At 55.6% G+C, this 23380-nt stretch overlaps 1 protein-coding gene and 2 long non-coding RNA genes across 3 annotated transcripts in view; 1 reads left to right on the top strand and 2 right to left on the bottom strand.

Moving 5' to 3' along the window:
- Window positions 1-2328, bottom strand: part of LOC129621012 (uncharacterized) — a 33575-nt gene extending 31247 nt beyond the window's left edge. Inside the window, exon 1 of the long non-coding RNA XR_008698986.1 lies at window positions 2098-2328. This is a non-coding gene — a long non-coding RNA (uncharacterized LOC129621012). The remainder of the gene's footprint in view (window positions 1-2097) is intronic.
- Window positions 2329-3354: 1026 nt separating this feature from the next.
- Window positions 3355-23380, top strand: part of HCN4 (hyperpolarization activated cyclic nucleotide gated potassium channel 4) — a 41819-nt gene continuing 21793 nt past the window's right edge. The window contains exon 1 of the mRNA XM_055536935.1: window positions 3355-4145. Within this exon, the coding sequence (XP_055392910.1) occupies window positions 3355-4145 (791 nt within the window). The remainder of the gene's footprint in view (window positions 4146-23380) is intronic.
- Window positions 8863-15031, bottom strand: LOC129621008 (uncharacterized). The gene is made up of 4 exons (XR_008698983.1): window positions 14900-15031; window positions 13995-14111; window positions 10276-10881; window positions 8863-9652 (listed from the first exon to the last, which is right to left on the bottom strand). It is a non-coding gene; the product is annotated as an uncharacterized LOC129621008 (long non-coding RNA).

Genomic DNA, 23380 nt, shown 5'->3' with positions numbered 1-23380 from the left:
ACCCCCAAGCCTCAGTGAAGTACCCCTCCTCAAATCTCATTGGTCAAGGCATAATTTAGCACACACTTCTTTTCTGTCTTGCGTTTTCTCCTCTTTCTTGAACATGAATGTAGATTCTCCACAACATGGAGCCCATCAAGGGCAAGACCTGGGTCTCCCCCTCCTAATTCCCTCAGATTGCTGGCATTCCACAGCTATCCTCTACCACAGTTTTCACAGAGAGGAGACCAGGCTTCACAAGGGCTTTCCATGAACCTGCTTCAATAAACAGTCATTTCTTCACCCAAGGGTGGTCCTGCTGCTAAGTCACTTCAGTCGTGTCCAACTCTGTGCAACCCCATAGACGGCAGCCCACCAGACTCCCCTGTCCTTGGGATTCTCCAGGCAAGAACACTGGAGTGGGTTGCCATTTCCTTCTCCAATGCATGAAAGTGAAAAGTCGGACCATGTATCCGACTTTTAGCGACCCCATGGACTGCAGCCTACCAGGCTCCTCCATCCATGGGATTTTCTGGGCAAGAGTACTGGAGTGGGGTGCCATAGGGTGGTCCTAGATAGTCCTGAATGGGTGGTATTAATTAAATTGAGGGGAGGGGAGGTGCTAGATGGGGAGGAATTAAGGGGCCCTGATTCCTGGCCAGCCTGTGACACCAGTGTGCCAGGAAGCAGAACCCTGATCGAATCCACCGTCTACTACACAGAGCCCCTTCAGTGACATTAACTAACTTCCAGGGTCCCTCACTCATGTGTTGAGTTGACATTATGGATCTGTTCTCTGCCCCCTCCACCACCACCACTCTGAATTGGTGCTGAGTTCCCTGAGATGAGTCTAACCTGTCCTCCCCCTAGGGAGCTCAGTCCTGAAGGGGACACAGACTGCACTGTGTAATCAATAGTCAGGCTGATGGGAGCTCCTGGGCCATGGGACCCCAAAGCAGGGACATGGCCAAGATTTGGGTGGTCAGGAAGGGGGTTCCTAGATGAGGAGATGTCCCTGCCATGGATCACTGGGGAGCTGGTTTGGGTTGACTTCCTAAAGCTGGGGTAAGGCAGCCTAACTCCCGGCTGACACAGATACCCAAAGAAGTGAGTTAAATGGCACACCAGGGCAGGCAGGGCTCACCAATGGATAAAAACACTCCTCCTCAAGGAGACCCAAGGACATTCAGGGATTAGGCCTCCCAGCATCTGTGCAGAGAACTGTCAGCTCAGAACCGCTCAAAAGTAGAAATGCCAGCAAGCAGTGATGTCATCACCCTAGTCATTCCCTCTCCCCCTGGGAAGTCCTGTAGTCCAGTGGGTAGAGAGCAGAAAAGCTTCTGCAAGATTGCAGAAAATTTCTGCTCTGAATGGGGTGCGAGAGATGGTCACAAGTGGGCTAAGAATGAGAATTAAAAATTCTTTGAAGAAAACCTTGCTGTTATTCTTTAGAGAGGTGGCAGGGCTGGGGGACCTTTTTGTCTTCTCCCTGTCAGTGCTGAGAATCCACTTCAGCATTAACACGAACTCCAGCCTTCTCCAGCCAACCCCTTCCCATTTCATCTCTGACCTAATCTGGCGCGTTGGCCCTGACAGGGTCTAAGTAACCCCTGGGCCATCTCGACAGCCCCCCACCCCGGGGGGAGAGTCTGGCCAGCCCGGCTTGTGAGGATGGGGGTCAGGGTGTCAGGCTCTCTTAGAGTGCTGGAGAGGAGTACCGCTGTATCTCTGGCAGAGCTAGTGGGATTTATCCATAAGCCCGGAGACTGCACTGAGAGAGATAAGCACGGAGAGACTGCACAGCTGGATCGCCGGCGGGCCTGGGGGTGGGGGTGGGGAGCGGACTCAAAGGGAGTGGGGGCTGTGCAGCTGCGCAGGGGTAGGGGGCCTGGGTGGAGAAGGAACTCCCCTAGCGTTGGGGTGCCACAATTTGCAGGAGAACCCAGGGAGAAGGAGGTCCACAGCTAGTCCCGGAATGCCAGATCGCCAAGAAGAGCCCGCTTGCTGGCTCCCTGCTGCAGCCAGCTAGTCTCGGAAACCCGCATCGGAAGCACCCCGGAGTGCGTGATCCAACCCCGCATCCGTGACTGCTGCAGGCGCATTTCCTCGAAGTCTTACCTCGAAGGGTTTGGGTCGCACCCGCGCGCCCTGTGCCTCCTGGAGTTTCCCCCACGCCCTCCTGGCCGGGTCGCCGCGAGGTTCCGCAGGGGAAAGACCAGCGGGGGATTGGCCCCCGCCCGTGTCACAGGAAAACCCCGGGAGCAGCCCCGACGCAGTGCATTTCCCGGAAACCCCCTCTCCAGGCGCGCTGCGGGAAGGCCCGGGACTCCGCAAACAGACGGCCCGCCTCCCCGGAGGAGGGTCGGAGACCCAGCTGAAAAGCATAACCGCGGGGGAGAGGCGAGCCGGGAGCTCACAGAAGGAGAGACCGGGAAACCCCGCCCCACCCCCCTATCTTGGGATGGGGAATTAGCAACCCAAGCCCCTGCCCTGGGCTTGGGCGCGCTCCCAGCCTTAGGCCAAGGAAAGATACTCGAGGGCTGAGGATTAAGGTCGTCTCTCACCTCAGCCCCTAAGGTCCGGCAAGGGTCCACCCTGCTCCCCACGCCGGGCCCGCCTCCGCCCCCCTCCCGGCCCCTGGCCCGCGCGCCACTGCCCCTTTAAGAAGCCCAGGTAGGCAGGCCAGGCTGCGGGAGCCGCTCCTATGGCAACCCGCGAGCTGCGGCGGCTTCATGAATATTCCGGGGCGCGGGAGCCGAGGGCTGCCGGAGGGCGCTCCGGGGGAGGCGGCCGCTGATGTAAGCCCGGCGGGCCGCTGGGCTCCGCTCGGCTGCAGCGGGAGCCCCGGGACGTGCTGGCCAGGCTCGGCCAGAGGAAGCGAGGCGAGCTCGCGAGCAGCAGCTGGCCACAAAGCCCGGGCGGCGGAACAGACAGACAGCCCGCCTGCCTGCGGGACACACGCCCCAGAGGAGCGCTGGCCGTGCGCTCTGCTCTCCGGAGCGGTTTTCCGAGCGCCGCGGCTGCAGCGCCGTTTCAACCCGCGCCCATTGTTCCCCGCGGGGGCGGGGCGCCTGGAGCCCGGCCGCGCGCCGCGCCCCTGACCGCGGGAGGGAGGGAGGGAGGAAGAGCGGGGTCCCCGCGCTCAGCCGGACCCGGGAGGAGGTGCAGCGCGGAGAGCCCCGGGACCCGAAGCCGGACTGGGAGCCTCCCCGCTGCTCACAGCCTGCCTAGCATGGGCGCCTGAGGCGGCTGGCGCCGGCGGCGAAGGACGCGTCCCTGCGGGCGGACTGACCGGCGGGAGGAGCTGGAGCCGGTCCGCGGCGCAGCACCCGCGCCCCTGCCCCTGGCCCGGTTCGCGCCCCGGCCCCTGGAGCCATGGACAAGCTGCCGCCGTCCATGCGCAAGCGACTCTACAGCCTTCCGCAGCAGGTGGGGGCCAAGGCGTGGATCATGGACGAGGAAGAGGACGCCGAGGAGGAGGGGGCTGGGGGCCGCCAGGACCCCAGCCGCAGGAGCATCCGGCTGCGGCCGCTGCCTTCGCCTTCACCCTCGGCTGCCGCGGGCGGCACGGAGCCCCGGGGCGCGGCCCACGGGGCGGCAGACGGCGAGGGGTCAGCCCGCGGCGCGGGCAAGTCCAGCACGAACGGCGACTGCAGGCGCTTCCGCGGGAGCCTGGCATCGCTCGGCAGCCGGGGCGGCGGCGGCGCGGGATCGGGGGGCGGCAGCAGTCACGGGCACCTGCATGACTCCGCGGAGGAGCGGCGGCTCATCGCCGAGGGCGACGCGTCCCCCGGTGAGGACAGGACGCCCCCAGGCCTGGCGGCCGAACCCGAGCGCTCCGGCGCCTCGGCGCAACCTGCAGCCTCGCCGCCGCCGCCGCCGCCCCAGCAGCCGCCGCAGCCGGTCCCCGCCTCCTGCGAGCAGACCTCGGTGGACACCGCGATCAAAGTGGAGGGAGGCGCGGCCGCTGGAGACCAGATCCTCCCTGAGGCCGAGGTGCGCCTGGGCCAGACTGGCTTCATGCAGCGCCAGTTCGGGGCCATGCTCCAGCCCGGGGTCAACAAATTCTCCCTGAGAATGTTCGGCAGCCAGAAGGCGGTAGAACGCGAGCAGGAGAGGGTTAAGTCGGCCGGGTTTTGGATTATCCACCCCTACAGCGACTTCAGGTAAGGGGCCCCGGCGACGGTCCTGTGGGTTCTCTGAGCGGTCGCAGGCATGCTTGTCTTCTCGGCCCTGCCTCTCAGCCGGAGTTAACTTTCCTTCCTCGCGCTGGGAGCTTGGGGCGCCTCGAGGCTCCGAGACACCCCCAGACCTCCTCTTGCACCGCGCTGAGAACTTTCCTCTGTGCTCCAGCCTCCCAACCTCATCCTCTCCCGGTCTCGGCCGCATTAGAGGCAAGCTGAAAAGGTGTTCTGAGCCTGGCCTAGCCCTGCCCGCAGCCACGATGAGGCTCTGCCACCTTAAGCCCCACATCCCGCCTCCCTCTTCTGGGCTGCAGAGTTGGGGTGGACATCCCCAAGGCTGCTCCAGGTCTTTCAGCCTGCAGAGCAGGGCCCGGAAGACAGAGACTGACCTTTTGGCAACTGGGCCAGCTCCTTGGGCGCTGACCCCAGGCATTATTATCTGCCTTCTGGTGTCCTGGGAAGCTGCAACTGGGGAGAAGCTCCAGGGAGACTGAGGTCACTGGGGCCTCAGGTCCAGGGTAAAAGCCTTCTGCATCCACCTTAGCCCTGGGCCCAGCCCCCCATGCCAAGTAGTGGGCCAGGAACAGGCACCCTGGGCAGCTGGCATCCAGATGAGCAGGGCAGCATGACCTTGCTTGTCGTGGTCAGTGAAGATGCCTGGTGTCCTGACTGATGAGCAGTTGCCCCGTGCCCCATTCTCACCCCAGTGGTCCAAGCTCCAGCATCTGCTAGGTCTTTCATGGGTCAGCTATGGTTCCCCAAATGGTGTAACTACCAGTCAGGGAGAGGAACCCCGCCCCCTCCTCATCACCAGAGTAGATGCCACTCTGGGCCTGAGGGGGTACTGTGCAAAAAGAGAGATTGATGATTTTCTCTGAAGTTAGAATCAGCGATGCCCCTACCCTCATCAAGATGTTGGGCTTTCCTGATGCACAGCATTGAAGTGAGTGTCTGGAAAACGTTCACTCTTTTGAGGTGGGTTTAATTCATTCTCTCTCTCTCTCTCTCTCTCTCTCTCTCTCTCTCTCTCTCTCGGGGCCCTGCCCCCTATTTAGCTCTCTTCCCTGCCTTCCCTGCTCGCCTGCCAATATAAATGAACATTTTGCCAATGCAGAACCCTCTTTGCAAACTCCAGGGAAGCTAGGTTTGTAATGAGAGCAAAGCCGTTTTCCATCCAATGAGAGAGATTTCTTATGCTAGGAATGACCAGTCAGGCAACACTCAACGGCTTAAAATAGGTGGTGAATGGAGGGCCCCTACCTTTTCCTATTTTGAGGGATCGCTCTACCTAACCCTAATATCCAAGATTCCTGTTCCCAGAGGGCATGGGCATCCAGAGGACAGACTAAACAAACAGCTACAGTCCTCAATGAGCTGATATGTGAGCTGATGGGAGAGCCTCCCATGAGAAACTGTGGCTGCGTCCCTATACCAGTTGCCTAAAGTGTGGCCTCCCCTCAGGACAGTACTGGAGCCTGAGGATCCCAGCCTGAGCTACGGGAGGTGTGGGAAGGTGCTGTTGTCTCCTGCATTCCCCCTTGAGGTCGGTGGGGGGGGCGGTGGCCGGAGGGAGGGTATCCTGGGCTCCTCCTGTCTCTGAACTCCCTGGTGGTGCTGGCAGGTAGGCCATGTCAATATCAACCTCCCTTCCCTTGCTTGGCTCCCTGCTGGCTTTGTTGTCTGAAAGCCTCTGTTCAGAGTTCTCACCACCAACCTCATTACCTGGGATGGGAGACTGCTAGGGACCAACCCCAGGTATGCCTAGCTTCTGCTGACAACAGGCATTAATGGAGCACCTTCTGAGAGCTGACTTTTACCCTCCCAGTTGCCCCTTACCCGGGATGCTGAAGGGCTGGGGCCGGGCTGACTGCATCTATGCAACCTCCCCTGCCTTCCTGATCGAACTCTGCCTATCTTGGCATGTCTGTCTGCAGTCCTCTTGCAGAATCTCCTACTAACAGCAGGCCACCTGGGACATGGCGGAGAAGAGGGTGGTAGGGATAGGGAGGTGTGGCTGCAATGGGATTGATAAATGGGCAACCAAAAAAGGGTCAGACTGGGCTTTGAATTTGGGTTTGTGCAACAAGCTACAGGAATTGGTAGCAGCAAGCATACACCTTCTGTGTGCAGCCTGATGCTAGGTGCGGTGCAAGAGAAGAAATCCAAGAAAAACTATCTGTGTGTGTGTGTGTGGAAGGGTTGTGATCATACCTCTAGACCAAAGCAGCTGGTCTCATCTTCACAAGGTCAAAGAGACAAGGACTATGGCCAAGTCTTCCAGGCTGAGAACACCTACCAACTCAACCCAGCCTCACCACCCTGCCCCACCCGCCCCAGCCAACCCAGCACCCTAAGCCTCAGTCCCTTGAGTTTCAGCCACTGGCCTTGGGCCTCTATGTGGAGCCAATCCCCAGTGTCCAGCTCAGGCTTCACAAGAGCTTCTATGAGCATTGTTCAGGCCCGTTGAGGATTTATCAATCATTTTGACGGGCAGGAAGCATTGATCCAACAGAATTGGTTTAATAAAGAATCTCTAGCAAACCACGATAGATTGAGTTTGTGGTTTGGAGTTCAGGGCTTGCCGTCACAGTCTGCTTCCGGCATCTCCTCTTCCTGGGGGAGAAAAGTTGGGTGCCTTTTCCAGGGGCTGGACTTGGCTACGCTCTGAAGGGCCCACATAACTTGGGGCCTGTAGATAACAGGCTTTTCTTGGTTGCCTCTGCTTCTGCACACCACCCACTACATGCACACGTCCCGTGTCCTGGCTACCCGCATGACTCCTCCAGTCTCTACACGCTTGTCTCACTTCCTTTCCCCTTCTACTCTGCATTTGCCTTTTGAATCCATATTTAGGGTTTGGTAAGGGAAGAGACCAGAACATGCAGCCCCTCAGGACTGTGCTCCCCAGGCTCCTTCCCAAGGCTGGTTGGGCCCTTGGGTCCTGGGTGGGTCCTTCCTTCCACGTGAGTCATGTCTTGGAAGCTGAGCTTGGTGGTGGGAAACTGGAACAAATAAAAAATAGTATCTGTGTGATCTTGTTTTCCCAAGAGGAGAGGAAAGGAGTGGGGAGACAGCGCCCCACCCCCACCCCCCGCCCCAGTGAAGATGTACCTGGTTTTGTTCCCAGAAATTAGGCTTTCAAGTGTCAGTCTCAGGGGGTTGTCCTGAGTATGTGACCTCTAGGTGTCTGAGCAGATATCTTGGGGCTGTGCGTGTGGCCTTGGGGGCTGGAGGGAAGTCCCTATGTAGGACGTCAGTTCTAGGGCTACTCCTGTGCCCCAGACTCCAGCTTGGCCTTGAGAGTGGAGATAGGCAGAAGCTTGACTCTTCTCATCCCCCTGCCCATTCCATCTCCTCGCCTAAGCTTTCTGAAGCTATAAAGAAAGGAAGGAAACAGCTGGGTCCAAAACCACATAAACTGGGCCAATGGCTGGTAGGTCCCCGGGTTGGCCTAAAACTGACTTTCTGTGCTGCTCCATGGCCCAGGAACTGCCACTGCCCACCTCATGTCACTTCCTAGCCTTGTCTGCTAGGGGCGCCTGCTTGGGATATGAGCCTTCCCTGCAGCTCAGTTTTCCCATCCAGAAAATTGGTGTCTGCCAAGCCAGACACCCGTTGTCCAGCTGTGGTCACTGGGTGGAGGTAAAGTGAACTGTGAGAGAACAGAAATGCGGAGGTGAGCCCCGCCACCCTGGCCGCACTGCTTCCTTCCCTTAGTTCTGAGCAGACCAGATGGGCCTCTGTCCTTGGTTCAGGCCAGTGGTTCTGGATCTGCATCAGAGAACTGAGAACCTGCTGGAAACTATAGAGTTTCTATCCAGAAAGACACACGTATCCAGACACACTTGATATGCACACTCTCAATTTCTGGGGTCTGTGGACCCCTCCTAAGTTGAAAACCATCTAGGTTGTGAACCCCACTCTGGGCCAGCTCCAAAGAGAGTCTTGGCCTGGGAGGGGCAGGGGCTGGCCTCCCAGAGCCTTCGCTGGGGCCCTCTGTAACCTGAGGCTTGGGCTGCCAGTGGCCTGCAGCATGCAAATGAAAACGGGGCGGAGGAGATGCTTTAGGAGGAAAGGTGCCCTGCTGGGGGACGAGTGATTTGTCTGCCTCCTCAGTGCTCTGCCTGTCTCTCTCCCTTTCAACCATGGGAAGGGCTGTTCAGGTCAGTAGTGAGGAGGAAGCAGGCAAAAGCAGGATGCTGGGCCTGGGGCGTTCTGGGGCCTCCCTGGGGGGTCTTGTCCAGGACCGTGCTTCTGCTATCAGTGTGGAAAGCCAGGAAAGACACTGCAGGCTGCTATGGCGCTAGGGGAGGGGGAAGGGCGTTGGTGCAGAGGGGAATTCCAAGGTGAGCTGCCTGGGTGGTGCTGTCAGCTGGCCCGGTGGGCAGCAGGATTCTCCAGTGACGAGGATGTGCTCCACCTGCTAAGACTCGGGCAGGTGGAGGATGCGCTGCAAAAGGCCAGCATCCAGCGCAGGGCCAAGGTGCTCCCGGGATGTCGAGTGCACAGAAACCCAACGGGGCTGGGGGCCAGGACCCTCTGGGTTCTCCCCATTGCAAGGCTTCAATTCCGTGTCCGGCTGCTGCAAAATGAGGCTGGGGGCCTTTCTCCTGCCCGGCCCCGCCCCATTTGTTCCCTTAGCTGCTGTGAGCGCCAGGCTTTGGGGCAGTCAAGTGGGCTGTCTCACACAATGCTGGGCCCCCTGCCTTCCATGTGCCCTCCTCTCCCAGGCTGAGGGCCCTGGGGTCTCCTGGGATGCCCTCTCAGCCCAGTGTGGCCACCCTCATCCATCTCCCCCTCCTTGCCCATCACATGGCATTTGCATAGAGCTCTGTGTCGGTCACAGTGCAGTGCTTCTCATGCCATCCTGGCATCCTACTCACCAAGGGCCTGTTAAAATGCAAATTCTGACTCTTTAGGTCTGGGATGGGTCTGAGCTTCTGCATCCTGATAAGTGCGCAGGTGAACCGAGGCTGCTGGTACCCCGCCTAGAACCATGCTGAGAGTACTGAGGTTCAGAGCGTGTGTTCCACGGATAACCTGGGCTCCCTGACTGAGTTTCTTGAGGCCAGAGACTCTCTCCTCCTCTTGGCCTCGAGGACACACAGCAGGGTGAGTTCTGTGAACTGAGTTGAGCGGCCCTCAGCCACAGAGGTCGGCACAGGCTTGGGGATGTCAGATCCATGGCCTCCCTCCCTTCCTGCATCACTGCCTGGACACTGCCGGCCCCGGATGCTGGCTGTTGGGATGGGGCGAGCAAGAGGCGGCCAGGTGGCCCGAGGGCCCTCATTAATTCATCCTGTCCCACTGTTCTCACAGCTTCTTGCCCCTTCAAAGGGCCGGAGGGGTGGCCGGCTGGAGAAGGGGCAGGGAGTATGGTGACTGCTGCGTTGTAATGAGATTTCTGGGAAGGAACAGATGTTGTCAGTGAGGGAGTCCAGAGGTGCCAGGCAGGCGAGCTGGTGTGAGGGGTAGCTGATGGTGGCTGGCTGGGAGGAGGACAGACACATTCAGTGAGAGCAGTGGCCTTGGCACCTTCGGAGGCGGGGGTCTCAAGCTTAATGCCCCTTCCCCCACCCCAGACCATGCCTAGCGGCCCCACTGGGCTGGACTTGCCTGTCACTTCTCGCTGCCACTGCCCAGCCTGGTAAGCATCCATCTACATCTAGATGACAGGGCTGACAAGTGGCATCGCAGCCTGAGTGGCCCTTGTGCCTGTCACAACACTGGCCACCATGGGGGAATTCACCCAGAGCAGAAGGTCTGGCCCCAGTCCCCCGGGGGACTTGTCATGTAACTGAGGAGGCAGCCGGCTCCAGCACACATACCCCTTGGCTCAAGGGCTCTCACGGAGCTGCTGCTGCCAGCTGCTAATTAATAGAAGGGCTACTGAGGCCGGCCAGGCGGTCCTGCTTGGGCCCAGGGGATGTTGAAGAATCCACATTTCCCAGCCAGAGCGGGCCACAGGGAGGCCAGGGGCACTGCCTTGGCTTCAGAGAGGATGTTCTCTGCCAGCCAGGCTTTACCAAGAAAGCATTGCCAGGGCCCTGGAAATCTGTGATCCTGGAGCCTAGGCGGCCACTCAGAGACACTCTGTATCATCATCACTTACCCAGAGCCGGGGCGAGAGTCTGCCCAGTGAGGTAGTGAGCTCCCTGTCACCGAGGCTGCTCAAAATGAGACAGCAGTACTTACACCAGAGGTTGCTAAGCAGCATCCTGTGGACCAAATACAGTGCCCAGATGTGTTCTGTTTGGCCAGCACAGCGTGTCATAACAAGTCTGGGACAATGTTTAAAACGGAAGGATGCCAGACAAAGATTTGGCTTCCCAGCTTCTCTTGAAAAATCAGAAACTGGCAATGCCGGCCCCACGTTCCCACCCCACAGCAGGGAACTGGCACTCAGCAGAGGCCTTAAGCTGGCTTTCGGTCTCCAGGTGCCCACAGTCCCCTCCTGTCCTGTGGTCTCTGGCCTGCATCCAGCCGTATCACTTGTGCACGCTGCCTGACCCCGCGGGCTTCTGAGTTTACAACTCTGGACTCAAACCAATAGAGACTGAAGCCAGGTGGACTCACAGACCAAGAACCACCACTTATGAACCACAACCACGTGCCAGACTGTGCTAGGAGCTCCATTTCTCATGTTTCACTTATTCTTCATCGTGGCCCGAAAAATAGGTTCTATTGTCCGCAGCTTACAGATATGGGAACTGAGGCTCTGATGGGGAAAGAAAAAAAAAAAGGATTTGCTTGAAATCACACAGCTCTGAAGCACCAGAATTTTTAATAGAATTTGAACCTCTTCTCTAGGACTCAAAACTTGTACTTGTCCCTTTTCTCTCTTCCTTCTTTTCTGTGTGTGTGTGTGTGTGTGTGTGTGTGTGTGTGTGTGTATGTTAGCTTTTAAAAGCTAAATTACAAAAGTAGTTCAAGAAAACATTCTCCTAAGGATGAAAACATTGCAGATAATACTGAACACACATTATCTGTGTGGAGGAGCTCAGCTGGCATGGGAAATTGAACAGGCCTCAGAGTACCAGATCTGGACAGGGCTTAGCAAGCTCCTGGCCTAAAGCCTTTATTTTATAGGTAGGGAGCTGAGGACCAGAGAGGGACAGTGACTGGCCCAAGGTCATAGAGTAAGTCCAAGTCAGAGATGAAACCATAACCCAAGAAGGGTTTTGGCTCAGAGGTCTTAGGGCTCCACAGCCTACCCCACCCCCAGCCAGAGAGGGGTCCAGGGAAGACTTCTGAATGGTCTCATCACTGGAACTCTTTTCTGTCTCCCCAGCCTCATGCCTGAATTTTGGACTGTTGAGTATGTTCAGGATCCATCTTAAATTAAGCTCATCAATGAGAAGGGAGTCTTTCTATACCTGAGAATGTAGCATCTGGAGGCTGAGCGATGCCTATCCTAATCCCCCACCCTGGGGCTGCTGCCCCTGGGGATCTGGACTGGGACACTTGCCCATCTGCTCCCCCTGCACAGCCTGACATGGAGACCTTTGGGATTTTGGAACTACATCTGGATGCCACTGATGTGTTTGGGGTTCAGAGGGGAAGGGAAGAAGCAGCCAGTGGTGTCTGTGTTTTCTCCACCAGAGAAATACATGGTCACGGGGTCTGTGAAGAAGTGGAGTCAGTCTGTGGCTTAAAGCTCAGTGTGCGACCAGGATCAGGGCTCAGCCTGGGACCAAGATAAGGCCTTGGTCTGAAGTGAGGAACTGGAGTCCTTGAACAGTCTTGGAGCCAACCTCAGTGCCTCCCTGAGACACTGGGGCTGGGGACAGGGTGGGCAGGCTGCCCATTCCATCCTCTGCCCTGCCAACCCCACCCCCAAAACCCCCCCTTCTTTTAAGCTCCCAGAGCTCCTACACCTCTTAGCATCTGAGCCAGCTGCCTGTGGTCTTCTCAGGGAGGTAAAGTACGAATTATAAATACTCAAAGGTTCTACCTCTGCCAAAGCCAGAGCCACCAAACCTCACATGTGCCCACTCCTGCCATGCTCTGGTCTCTCATTGTTTGGGACTGTGTCTATCTTCCCAGCCAGGCAGCCAGCCAGTGGCTCCTGCAGAGTAGTGCTCGGGCTGGGCAGAGAGATATGCTGGCTTGGTAGAGGCACTCCCTACTTCCCACTGCATTCCCACCTCTGGGCTCCCACAAATTGCCGAGCAAGCAGTGGGACCTCCAGGTCTGCTCTCGGCAGCTGCGGGGGCCTGATAATTGGCTGATGATGATTTTGTGTCTGTCTAAGCATTTACCCGTGTGGGTGGATATGTTATGTCTGCACAAACGAGGCTTTCAGAAATTAATACATAACACAGGACCGGCTAATACCTTGTCTTCTGGGCTTGGAAAGGGGTGAGTGAAGGGAGGTTGTGCCCACTGGGAGATCAGATGCTCCAGTCCAAGATTGTTTTCACCCATCATGGAGAATGGGGATCTCTACCCATCTGGCAAATAGGAGGGTAGTATTTCAGCTCATCTTAGGGTCCCCTGGTCGGGTTTGCAGGAGGGCAGACAAGAGATAGACCAATTTGGACTGATGGTCAGGGAAGGCTTCCTGGAGGAAGCAGAGCTGAGCTGGATCTGAAGGAGAGAGATACCCATTATGCACACTTTCTTGGAGGCGAGTGCCTGGGAGCTTGAGACGCCTGACTGGGTATTGTCAGATAAGGGGGGCAGATTACTCCAAACCTGCCCTTTTGGACCTGCACTCCTGAAGCTTAGCCCTTGAGGACTCTGACCCCATGTCCCCAGGTCTTGCCCCCCAGTGCTGCCTGAGTATGTGTGTGTGTGCACTTGCAGGTGAGTTTGTCTGTGTCTCTCTCTGGCCTCTGACCCTGGGTCCTTGCAACCCAGGCCAGCTCTCCCAGGCCTCAGGCCCAGCTGCACAGCCTCTGAGAAGACTGCCTTCTTCTGCCATCCTAGACCCGGAAGGCAGATGTTACCACTGTAATAATGTCACTGAGTGTGTGGCCTGGAGCCCAGAAGTAATTACCCTGCGGTTCCCCATCACAGGCTGGAGCAGCCCCTGTCAATGATTAACCTGAGTCCCCGGCCACTTGACGCCAAAGCCAGCCATGGGCTTCTCCTACCTACGATTTGTCAGAGGATACTAGGCGATATCCCCTTCCCCACAGACAGGAAAGACCCTCCCCCTCAAGCCCACAAGGCTCCTAAATGCCACTGGCAGCTTTTTGAAGAAACATGGTCCAGGAGGGTGGACTCTGCACCTGTGGCCTGTCCTCATGTAACATCAGGGCCAGCCCAGCCCGGAACCCTGGGCCTCTCATCCCAAGCTTCCCCGGCTTGTAACTGTCCACCCTCCCACGCTGGGTTTGCCTTCCTGACCCTCATCCTGTTCTGCCGGGTGACCTCAGCAAAGTCCTTTCCTCTCTCAGAGTCCAGCGTCATAGCTCAGTCTGAGGCTGAGAAGGGAGCAGAGCTAATTGGCCAAATAGGTATTGAACCCGTAATCCTGACCCCATTAGTGCAAATTGAGCCGGCAAAGCAGGGACCGTGCTGCTGACAAGTAGAGCTGATGAGAATCTCCTGCCCTGTTTCCTGAGACTCTGAGAGGCCCATCCAGGCGTGATCTTGGATTTACATGGCCCCTGTGTTCCCGGAGTGTGTGTGGGGTTCCTCTTTCTGTGGCGTCTCCACCAGCCCCTATCCTGGGTATCAGGACCAGGGCTCCCTAGCACATTGTTCGGTTATGCTGTGTCTGTTGCCCTCCACCCCCCAGCCATTAGATCACAGCCCCTGTGGGGGTGAAGATCAGGCTTTTCTCTGGGCAGAGGCCCCCACCCACCCCTTCCTCCCAGTCACCTCTTCTCTGGGGCCGGGGCCGCTGTCCCCTCCTGGAACTTTCAACATGGTCTCAAGTCAGATAGGGGGATCCACGGAGACCACAAGGACACAAGGACAGCTAAGGCTGGAAGAGTCCTGCAGGGCAGAGCAGTAGGACCATTGGCTTTGGAATTGGCAGGGGAAGGAAATGCGACAATGTCCATCCTGTCCCAGAGGCTCTGGGGAGTCATCTTCCTGCCGTGTTGCTCCAGGGCTTCTGTGGACAGAACCGAGGGGGCCAGCTGGAAGAAGAGGCCAGGTGAGACCAGGCTGTGCCCCATGTAGCTGGGTGGGCTGAGCCACACCCTTACCACCTTGGCCTTGCTCTCCTCATCTGAAAATGGAGCTGGAGAGGGGTTGGGTTTTAGCATGACCCCCAATCTGAAACTGGTGGTTGTAGAGTCACCTGGAAGCTTTCTGCAATTATGGATGCCTGGGTCTCCGTGCATGAGGCCTGGGCAGGTAGAAGTTTGGGAAGCACCCAAGTGAGCTGGGCACCCCGAGTGCCCTTTCTGCGCTAACCGTCTGCCAGTCTCCAACAGCAGTGTGTTCACCATAGCCCTCCAGTGCTTCCCAGAACCTGGTAGTGAGTACCTCCTAGCCATTCATGACGTTCTCCTCCCCAAGGAGTCATTCCCTTTCCTTCCTCACGGCAGGAGCAAAGAGAATCATAAAACTCTGGGCCTGTTGGGACCCCAGGGTCCTTGCTCTGTGTCCTTGTCAAACTGTGTTTTCCTGGAGGGAAGGCAGAGTCCCATCCAGCTCATGTCCCCAGAGCCCAGGCACTCCTGGGAGAACCCCATCCTAACAAGAAGAGGGGCCCGTAGAGAGAGTCAACGTTTAGCCACAGCCCTCCCCCCATCCCCACCGGTGCCCTTGTTCACCGTGTCCGTCGCCTCCTTGGCCTCAGGAAGTTCTGCTCTGAGTGCATCCCGTCTCCTCCTTGATGAGGTGTGCCTCCTGCAGAAGCCGGTGAGCCCTCCTACCTGATCTCCCCTGAGCTTGTGCTCACGTGCGACTCCACAGCAATATTCTATTTTTACTTCATTCTCCTAAGTGGGAAGAGCTGTGCTTGAGCCTTTTTTGTTTCTTGTAAGCCAGCTGAAGAAGTTCTTCATTGCTGGCCCCCTCTACAATTTCCCCCAAATGGTCTGAGTGATGCTCAGAGAGGTTGGACCACTAGCCTTAAGGAACACAGCATCCTGGCAGTTCAGGGCCATTGTAGAGTAGGTGACCCCTGCTGTATAGTTTGGTGTGTGTGTGTGTGTGTGTGTGCACGCATGCACGTGCATGCTTTTATGCTATTGTGTGTCTGATGAGTGCACAGATTTAGAGTCTCCAGTACAAGGCTAAGGCCTTCAGAGAAGCAATGGGTTGATGTCTTGGGTGCTCCTCATGGCCAGGGCTGGGCTTGGCTGTGCTGTTGAGAAGGTGCAATAACAATTCTTTCCCCAAGGAACTCTTTCCTCTGCACCTTCATGGCTCCCCATGTCCCCAGAAGAGTCCTGACTACTTAGTCTGACATTCAGTATGCCCCCATCCTTTCTTTGGGTCAGGATTGAGTTCAGGGAGGGAGTGTCATGGATTTCTGAGATGGGCGCTCTTCTCTCAGCAAGCTTTCCCCCTGGCCAGCTGCCCTTGTCTAGCCTCTGCACTGCAGAGATCCATGGAATCAGTATGTCTTTAGAGAGTGTCTGGCTCCATCCTCTCATTGTACTACTGTGGACACTGAGGCAGGGATCGTGGGAGGCAGGGACTCCTTCAAGGGCACACAGCAAGTAAGAGACTGAGATGGGTAGAACCCAAGACTCTTGGCCCCTGGTCTAGCTTCCTTCTGCTGGATAGCACACACCTCCTTCTTGCAACCACAAGGCCAGCCTTCCTGACCAGTGGGCACTCTCAGGCCCCATCCATTTTGGGGTTTTTGTGCCCAACAAGCCATGCTGCTTCCCCCCTAGACTGAGGGCTTCTCGAAGTGGGACTGAAACCGCTAGGTGGCATTCTGGGGGGCCCTGAGGTGCTCCAGTCCTTTATGTCTCAGCTCAGAAAGATTTCAGCAAGAGGCAAATGATAGATAAGAAGTGATTTATTAGAATAGGATGCTTGTGAGGCTTACAAGTGGGTGGGTGAGAGGGTACCATGCCAAGAACTTACTGGGCTACAGTTTTATAATCAAAGGAGACTAAAACCACCTTATTCCTCATTCTTGAGTAGACATCACACTTCCATCATCAGTTCCTCCTCTCTGTTGTGTGGGGGAATTTTCTTGTCCCTATATGGTCAAGCCAGGACTGTCATGGCACTATGGAAAAATTATCTCAGGTCTCAGTACAGTGAGGGTCTTACACTTTGAAATGTTCCCTTTCCACACACCTCTGGATCCCCTTAGTCCTGAGGCCAGGACCGGCATCTGAGTGGTTGTAAGAATAATAATGATGGTAACAGCCAGCATGTGCTGATTACTTGCACTGTGTAGTACATTATTAATGTTGTCTCATTGAATCATCTTGGAATCCTGTGAGATGGGATTAAAGGTCTCATTTTGTACATAAGAAAACAGACTCAGAGAGGTTGAGGGATTTGTCCAAGGCCACACCGCCAGGTATCCGGACACTAGAGAGCGTCACTGCCGCACTGTCTGCTGTGACCTAGCTGCTCCACGTGTGGCCCCTGGACCAGTGGCCTCAACATCGCCTGGGATCCTGTAAGCAATACAGGTGTTAGCCCTCACCCCACACCCAGTGAATCCGAGTCTGCATCTTGGTAAGATTCCCCAGGTAATTTAGGCACTGTGCAGTGTGATTAAAAGATCACAGAAGGGGAAGGGAAGGTTCTAGCAGTTTCAGCCCTCACACAGCTCACATTCTCCTTGGGGAATGGCTGCAACTAGCCCTCATTGTATGCTGAGGGACTAGGAACTCAGCCCAAGACTGAGAGGGACCAGGGAAGAGTTACCAGGGAAGAGGCAGGGGTAAAATGTCATTTTGGGTCTTCAAAAAAACAGAAACAAAGCCAAATTATGTTCTTCAGGTAATAGCGCATCCTCACAGGAAAGTGAGTTCCCAAAAATACTCCAGAATCTGGATAACCCACCATAAGCCCAGCGTTAGCTGGATGCCCTTGTCTGAATCGCACCGGTTGGGAGGCAGCCTCAGGCGGCCGAGGGAGCAGCTACCTGGGAGCCCTGTGATTCTGAGTCAGAGAGTTTGAGGTGGGTTAAAAATAGAGCCCTAGTGGCCAGGCGGGGGTGGAAGACAGCAATTCATCTGCTGTAGGGAAGACCCCAGGCTGGGTCAGGGGACGGTGGACCAGAGGAGGGGGGTTGGGGAGGCGTTTATTCCTCTCAGAGGCTGGAGTTGAGGGCGGTGGGAGGCAGCGCTTTCCAGTGTGAGAGGGGCGGGAAGGCAAAAAAATACCCGACTCCTGCGCCGCGTCCCCCTCGGGTGGGTGGAGCGTGGCGAGGGGGCTGGGCCGCAGCTCTGCCTGGGAGAGCCTGTGATGGGGAGGGGCTGGTCCCTGCTTCCCAACAGTTGTTATTGGTTGTGGGAGAGGGAAGGTGTACCACGTGTGTGCATTCCCGCGCGGGGCGTGCGTACGTGTGTGTATGTGTGAGTTGTGGGCAGGCACGTGGTCTCCTTTGCCGGTTACACCTGCCCTTCAAACGGCCTCCCTCTGTCTCGTCATCCTTAACCGCCTCCAGAAAATCTGCTCCTCCTGCCGTTGTGTTAAGACAGCACCTTTGTCTCAGCGCCTAGGAGTTCCCCGCGGACCCGTGTCTCTCATATCAGCGGACTCTTCACCGCATGGGTCACTGGTCCGTGATTAATTTTTTTTTTTTGGATTATTTTTCTGATTAAAAGGTAATATTTGCCCATTATGGGGAATTTAGAAAATAAAGAAAGCTATAATATAGAAAACAAAAATCACCCATAATCCACTACTTAGAAATAGCCATGTGACTTCATTTTTAAAATTTTTGACAGTCACCCTCTCCCCCCACCGCAACAGTCTTTAATACACGCATTTATTGAACAATAAGACAATTTTACTGAGACCTCACTCCCCCCACCCTTCTCCTTCTGGGTGCCGCTATTGTGTCTATATCTGGGAAAAGGAAGAGGTGTCATTTCTGCTCTTGGGGAGCACACAGCAGGTGTGGGGAGACGAGACTAATCCTGGGTCTTCAAAGTGGGGGCGACGTAGGGGCATTCAAGGGAAGAAATGGAGCTGCCTCTTCCGTGCCTCCCTCCCACCCCGCCCCCCGACACACACACCCCACCTTCTGGATCTCTGTGCAAGCCTATCAGGTAGATGGGGGAATCTGCCAAGTCCCCACCAAGGGGGCGTGCCTGAAAGGAGGGTGCGTGTCTGTAATGAAGGGGCGTGCCTGAAAGGAGGGGGCTTGGTGTGTTCTGCCTTGCCAGGCTTGTGCTGGTCAGGATGGAAACACAGTCATGGCCTTGGTTGACATCTTTAGCCTCAGTCACCCCCCACCAGCTCCTGTCATCCCTGTGTTAGAACCCCGACCCCACATTCTCCTGGCCAGTCTCTTGTTCATCTACCTTCCCCCACCCCAGCTCCCACTCCTCCGTGACTTTTCTGCCATCATCTTCACTAGGTGGGAGCCGTTTGCTAGTGGATGTTGTTGGGAGTTTTTGGGTCTTGGCGCAGGGGGGCAGCGGTTTGCATGGGATAAGTTCTCCCTGCTCTTGGAGGAGGCCTGTGAAGGCTTCGTGGGAAGGAGTCCGGGTCTCAGAGGGCTGCCCATTTTGTGTAGCTTCTGCCGGGCCTCCTGCCACTCAGTCTCTGGCTCCCAAGGGACTCATTCAGTCATTCGTTTATTCACTCATCCACCCATTCCCAGGCTTTTTTTGGACCTACCTCATAAAAGGAACTGCACTAAGTTCAGAGAGTCAAGTGACTACAATTACATCCTAGTGTGATAAACTGCTCAGTTCAGTTCAGTCCTTCAGTGGTGTCCAACTCTGCGACCCCATGGACTGCAGCACGCCAGGCTTCCCTGTCCATCACCAACTCTCAGAGCTTGCTCAAACTCATGTTCATCAAGTTGGTGATGCCATCCAACCATCTCATTCTCTGTCATCCCCTTCTCCTCCTGCCTTCAATCTTTCCAAGGAGTACCTCGCCAGATTTCCTGGGAGACAAAGAAGGCCTCCCAGGAAAAATGACAGCTCCTCTGAACCAAATGGCCTGGAGTGGGCAAGGCTGGGGAGGGGATCTCCAGGCAGAGGACAATATGTAGGAAAGCCTAGAGGAGAAGAAAAGTCCTGGGTGCCTGGGACACTGAAAGCTGCTGAGTGTGTCTGGAGCAGAACACCCAGTACAGGGCTAGAGGAGGCTGAGTCAGATCAGGAAGTGCCCCCAAATGACAGCAAGAAGCTTAGATTTTAGCTGGGAGCCTGGAAGGACTTTGGGCTTGGCAAAGCATGGAGAGGATGCAGACCCTGAGGTCTGTGGGGTCCTGGGAAAGGCAGGAGCCCAGGTAAGAAGATGCTGAAGTGGGCCAGGTGGTGGGTTGATGAGCCGTGCTGGATCCCACATGATTGAGTGTTGGAAGGTAAGCAAGATGGGATAGTCGAGGATAATTCCCAGGTTTCCAGGCTAAGTGTCTGGATGAATGGTAGGATCACATGCTGGGAGCACAAGTTTGTGCAGGGAGCTGCTAAGTTATATCTGGCTCTGTCAAGAATGAAGTTCCCATTGGACATCCAGGTGTAGATGTGTAGTCAGCAAGAGAGCACATGGCTGTGGGCTCAGGACAGAGAGGTCTGGTTTGGAAGCCAGCCGAATAATTTTGAGACCTTGGGAGTTGGTGAGGTCACCCCAGGAGAGTGTAAAGAGGGAGAGGAGGTGAGGGCCCCAAGAAACAAAAACATTTAAAGGTCACGGAGGGAAAGAGGAGCTCCTGCAATGGGAGGGAAAGGAGAACCAGAGAGAACAGAGAAGAGCCAGTGAAGCAGAGTGTCTCAGCAGAAATGGTGCACAGTGTCAGATGATGCAGAGGGTCAAGATGGAATGGACCAGAAATTGTGGGATTTGGCAGCAGGATGTGTGCCTCGGCAGTGTTGCTGCAGGATTGAGAGGCGTGCTGGGGAAATGGACGTGGAAGTGAGAGAGTGGGGACGGCCACACGTCTTTCAGGAAGCTTGGTTCTGAGGGGAGAAAAGATAACACAGTGGGGGTTCGGGAGTGATTTTATTAAGTGCGAGATCTTAAAAGCTGATCGGAAGGGACTGAAGATATGGGCGAGAGAGGGGATAACCTGTAATGTTCCTGGGGAGGAAAAAGGGAACAGTGTTGAGAGAGCAGATAGTACAGTCATCGACTGATCCCTTGTGACTGGGGGGTGGAGGGGGAAAGTGGGGAGGGAGAGAGACAAGCAAGGGAGTAGTCGGATGGCAGGAAAAGAAGGGGGCATTTTGTGGGCTTCTGTTTCCTCTGTGAAGAAGTGCTGTTAGCTGCTGGGAGGGAGGGGGAAAGTGGTGGTTTCAGAGCTTTGAGGAGAGAGGAGATAATTTGGAAAAGCCGCTGTGGGAAATGGGTGGGAAAGGCTGTTAGGGTCTCCTGGAGGATGGCCTGGCAGAGGTGAGGACCCTGCTGAGTACGGAAACACTGATGAGGAAATAGAGACACAAGGAGCTAAGGCACTTGGTATTTAGTAGGACTGGTCTGAGGTTGTGAGGTTTTCTGTACAGCCCACCCCCCTCCATGGAAACAGGGAAAGAGCTGATGATGGCTCTGAGTTACAGTGATCTAGTGAAGTTGGGGCCAGAGGACGGGGCAAGAGAGGTTGATGAGTGGAACCACTATGTGTGGGGGGAATGGGAGGAAGCAGGAGGGTTCTCACAGGATAATTAGAGGGCCAGTGACTGCAGGCTCCTGGGACACCAAAGAACAGACTTAGCATGATTGGGTAAGAGAACTGGCAGAAAAGCAGGTTAGGGTGGGAGAGAGCACTGCTTATCTGAGATTAAAGATGGACCAACTGCAGACAGTGACCTGGTCCAGGATGTGCGTTGGAAGGGACTGGAGCGAAGGCTTTAGAGGCAGGACTTCAAGCCAGTGGGAGGCTGGGTGTTATTGCTGGTTGATGAGGGGGAGTAGAAGTCACCCAGGATGAAGGCAGGATTCGCAATGGAATAGAAGATTGTGAACCAGGTGCCAGCCTCACCACGGTCCCCAAGAGTGGCGAGTGGATGCTGTAAAGAAGGCCAGCAAATGACAGGATGCTCAAGAGATCTTGTAGACATTCCTACCATGGGCAGGAAGAGGCATTAGCATGGACAAAGCTGCTCACTCCACCCTAACCTTGAGGTCTGTGGGGTTTGGGAGAGTGACGTCCTTAGGACACAACTAAAGTTCAGGTAAGGGAAAAAGCAGGTGGGTTAGAGAGTGAAGAAGTTGAGAATGAAGGTACCATGGAAGAGAGCACAGGGGACAGGTTTGGGAGGGAGAGAGGGAATAGGAGGAGGCACAGAGTTTAGGAAAGAGAAAATACTATCAACTGGGTTTATATTTGTATAGAGCGATAAGAAGTGGGACTCTGGAGTCAAGCTATTTGGGTGTGAAATCCTGATCTACCATATACAGCAAATTTCCCAACTTCTTGAGCCTCAGTTATCTCAACTGTAAAATGGGCATATTCATAGTATCTACTTCATAGGATTAGATGAGATAGTCTATATAAGGGTCTCAGTGAGTACCTGGCAAACAGTAAGTTGTTGATGGCTGTCCTGCATTCTCATCAGCTTCATGGTCAGCTTGTGCAGTTATCTGTGCTGGGTCTAGAATGGAGAGGGAAGCTCTTAGCTCCCATCTAGTTTTCAGACATGAAGATGCCTGGCTTCTTTGTTTCGGGGCTGGAAGGAGAGTTTTAGGTGGTACCTGCTGAAACGGGCAGAATGTGACGACTGCTATCGCAGACACACTGCACAGTCAGGTGAAGTTCATGGACGAGGAGGCAGTTGAACTGCCTCCTTTTGGATGAGAGAAGGGACTTCAAAAGATGGGGGCTCAAGAGATAGTGGCAGTTCTCAGAAGGAGGAACCACAAAGTGGACGGATGTGAGGCCACAAGCTGGGTGTCCAGTCAGTTCCTCTGAACGAAGTGGAAGGGAGAAGAAGGAAGAGGAGTCAGGGGTGCGGATCTAGGAGCTTGAATCTTCCTCTATAGCCACTGGGGTCTCCAGAGTGGAGTTCAAGCATGGAATGACATAATCATAATGTTGTTTGGCCAGATAACCCAGAGACCATGTGACATGGAGGGAAAGGAGGAGGAGGCGGGGGATGAGGTGGGTGGCAGGGACAAAGTCTGGGTGAGGAGTAGTGAGGAACTGGTCTAGGACAGAGCTTTGGGGACAGATTCAGAAGCTGTCATTGAAGGGGCCAGACAAGACTTGATTACTGCTAGGGGGACCTGCAGGGGCAGGTGGGAGGACAGAGAAAGCAGCTGAGGGTGGCTGTGAGGTTTCCAGCCCAGGTGAGTGAGGTTTCCAGCCCAGGTGATTGAAATGCTGACTGTGCCCTTCAGCTTTGAGGAGGAAGATGCTGAGCTCAGCCTTGGACTTGTTGGGTGGAGGAGCCAGCAGGCCCTCCAGGTGGCAGGCGGGAATGCAGTCTGGTGCTAGGAGTGGTGTCTGAGCCTGCTGCGTTGGGGCGGGGGGAGGGGTACAAGATGGAGCTGTGGGTGTGCTGCTTATCCGAGAGAAAGCACAGGAATACCTCCCCCTGCTGCCGCCAGCCCTGCAGGGGCACAAGCATGTCTGCGACAAGGCCCCTGCACTCAAGAAACCCACAGCATTCTAGGAGATCCAGGGCCAGACCTTGGGCTGGGCTTCAGGGAGAGGCTGAGAAGGCTCAGAAGTGGTAGCACTTCAGATGAATGTTGAAGATGGAAAAGATCTTAGCAGGCAAAAACCCAACATCCTCTTCCTTGCAGCCGACAGGATTCCCAGTGGCTACCATTTGTGTCAAAATGTATGCAAATGGATGTGCAAGAATATGTATGTGTGAAAATGGATATGTGTACAAAGGCAGAATTGCCAGATGACCCTCCCCATCCCATTGTTCCCTATGAACAGTGGTACAAAGATGAGAGCGTGTGTACAAAAATGTTTTTTGTGTCTGTGTGTGTGTGAGAAAGCATATGTGCTCAGAGGCAAGCGTGGGCAGGTGTGGACAAGAAGAAACTAAAGGAGGTCATCCCTGCTCTGGGACTTCCACTTCTGCCTCTGTTTTATCACCCTTTGCATCCTCTTCAGCCTCCAGGGAAGAAGAGGGCCCTTGGTCTGGCCCTTGAGTTTCTGAGTTCAGGGTCAGGAGCCTCCTGTCTTCTCTTCCCTCAGC

The sequence above is a fragment of the Bubalus kerabau genome, chromosome 10 (assembly GCF_029407905.1).
Source record: "Bubalus kerabau isolate K-KA32 ecotype Philippines breed swamp buffalo chromosome 10, PCC_UOA_SB_1v2, whole genome shotgun sequence".
NCBI lineage: Eukaryota > Metazoa > Chordata > Mammalia > Artiodactyla > Bovidae > Bubalus > Bubalus kerabau.
The sequence above is the reverse complement of the archived record's forward strand: the minus strand, read 5'-3'. Positions and strand labels throughout refer to the sequence as shown.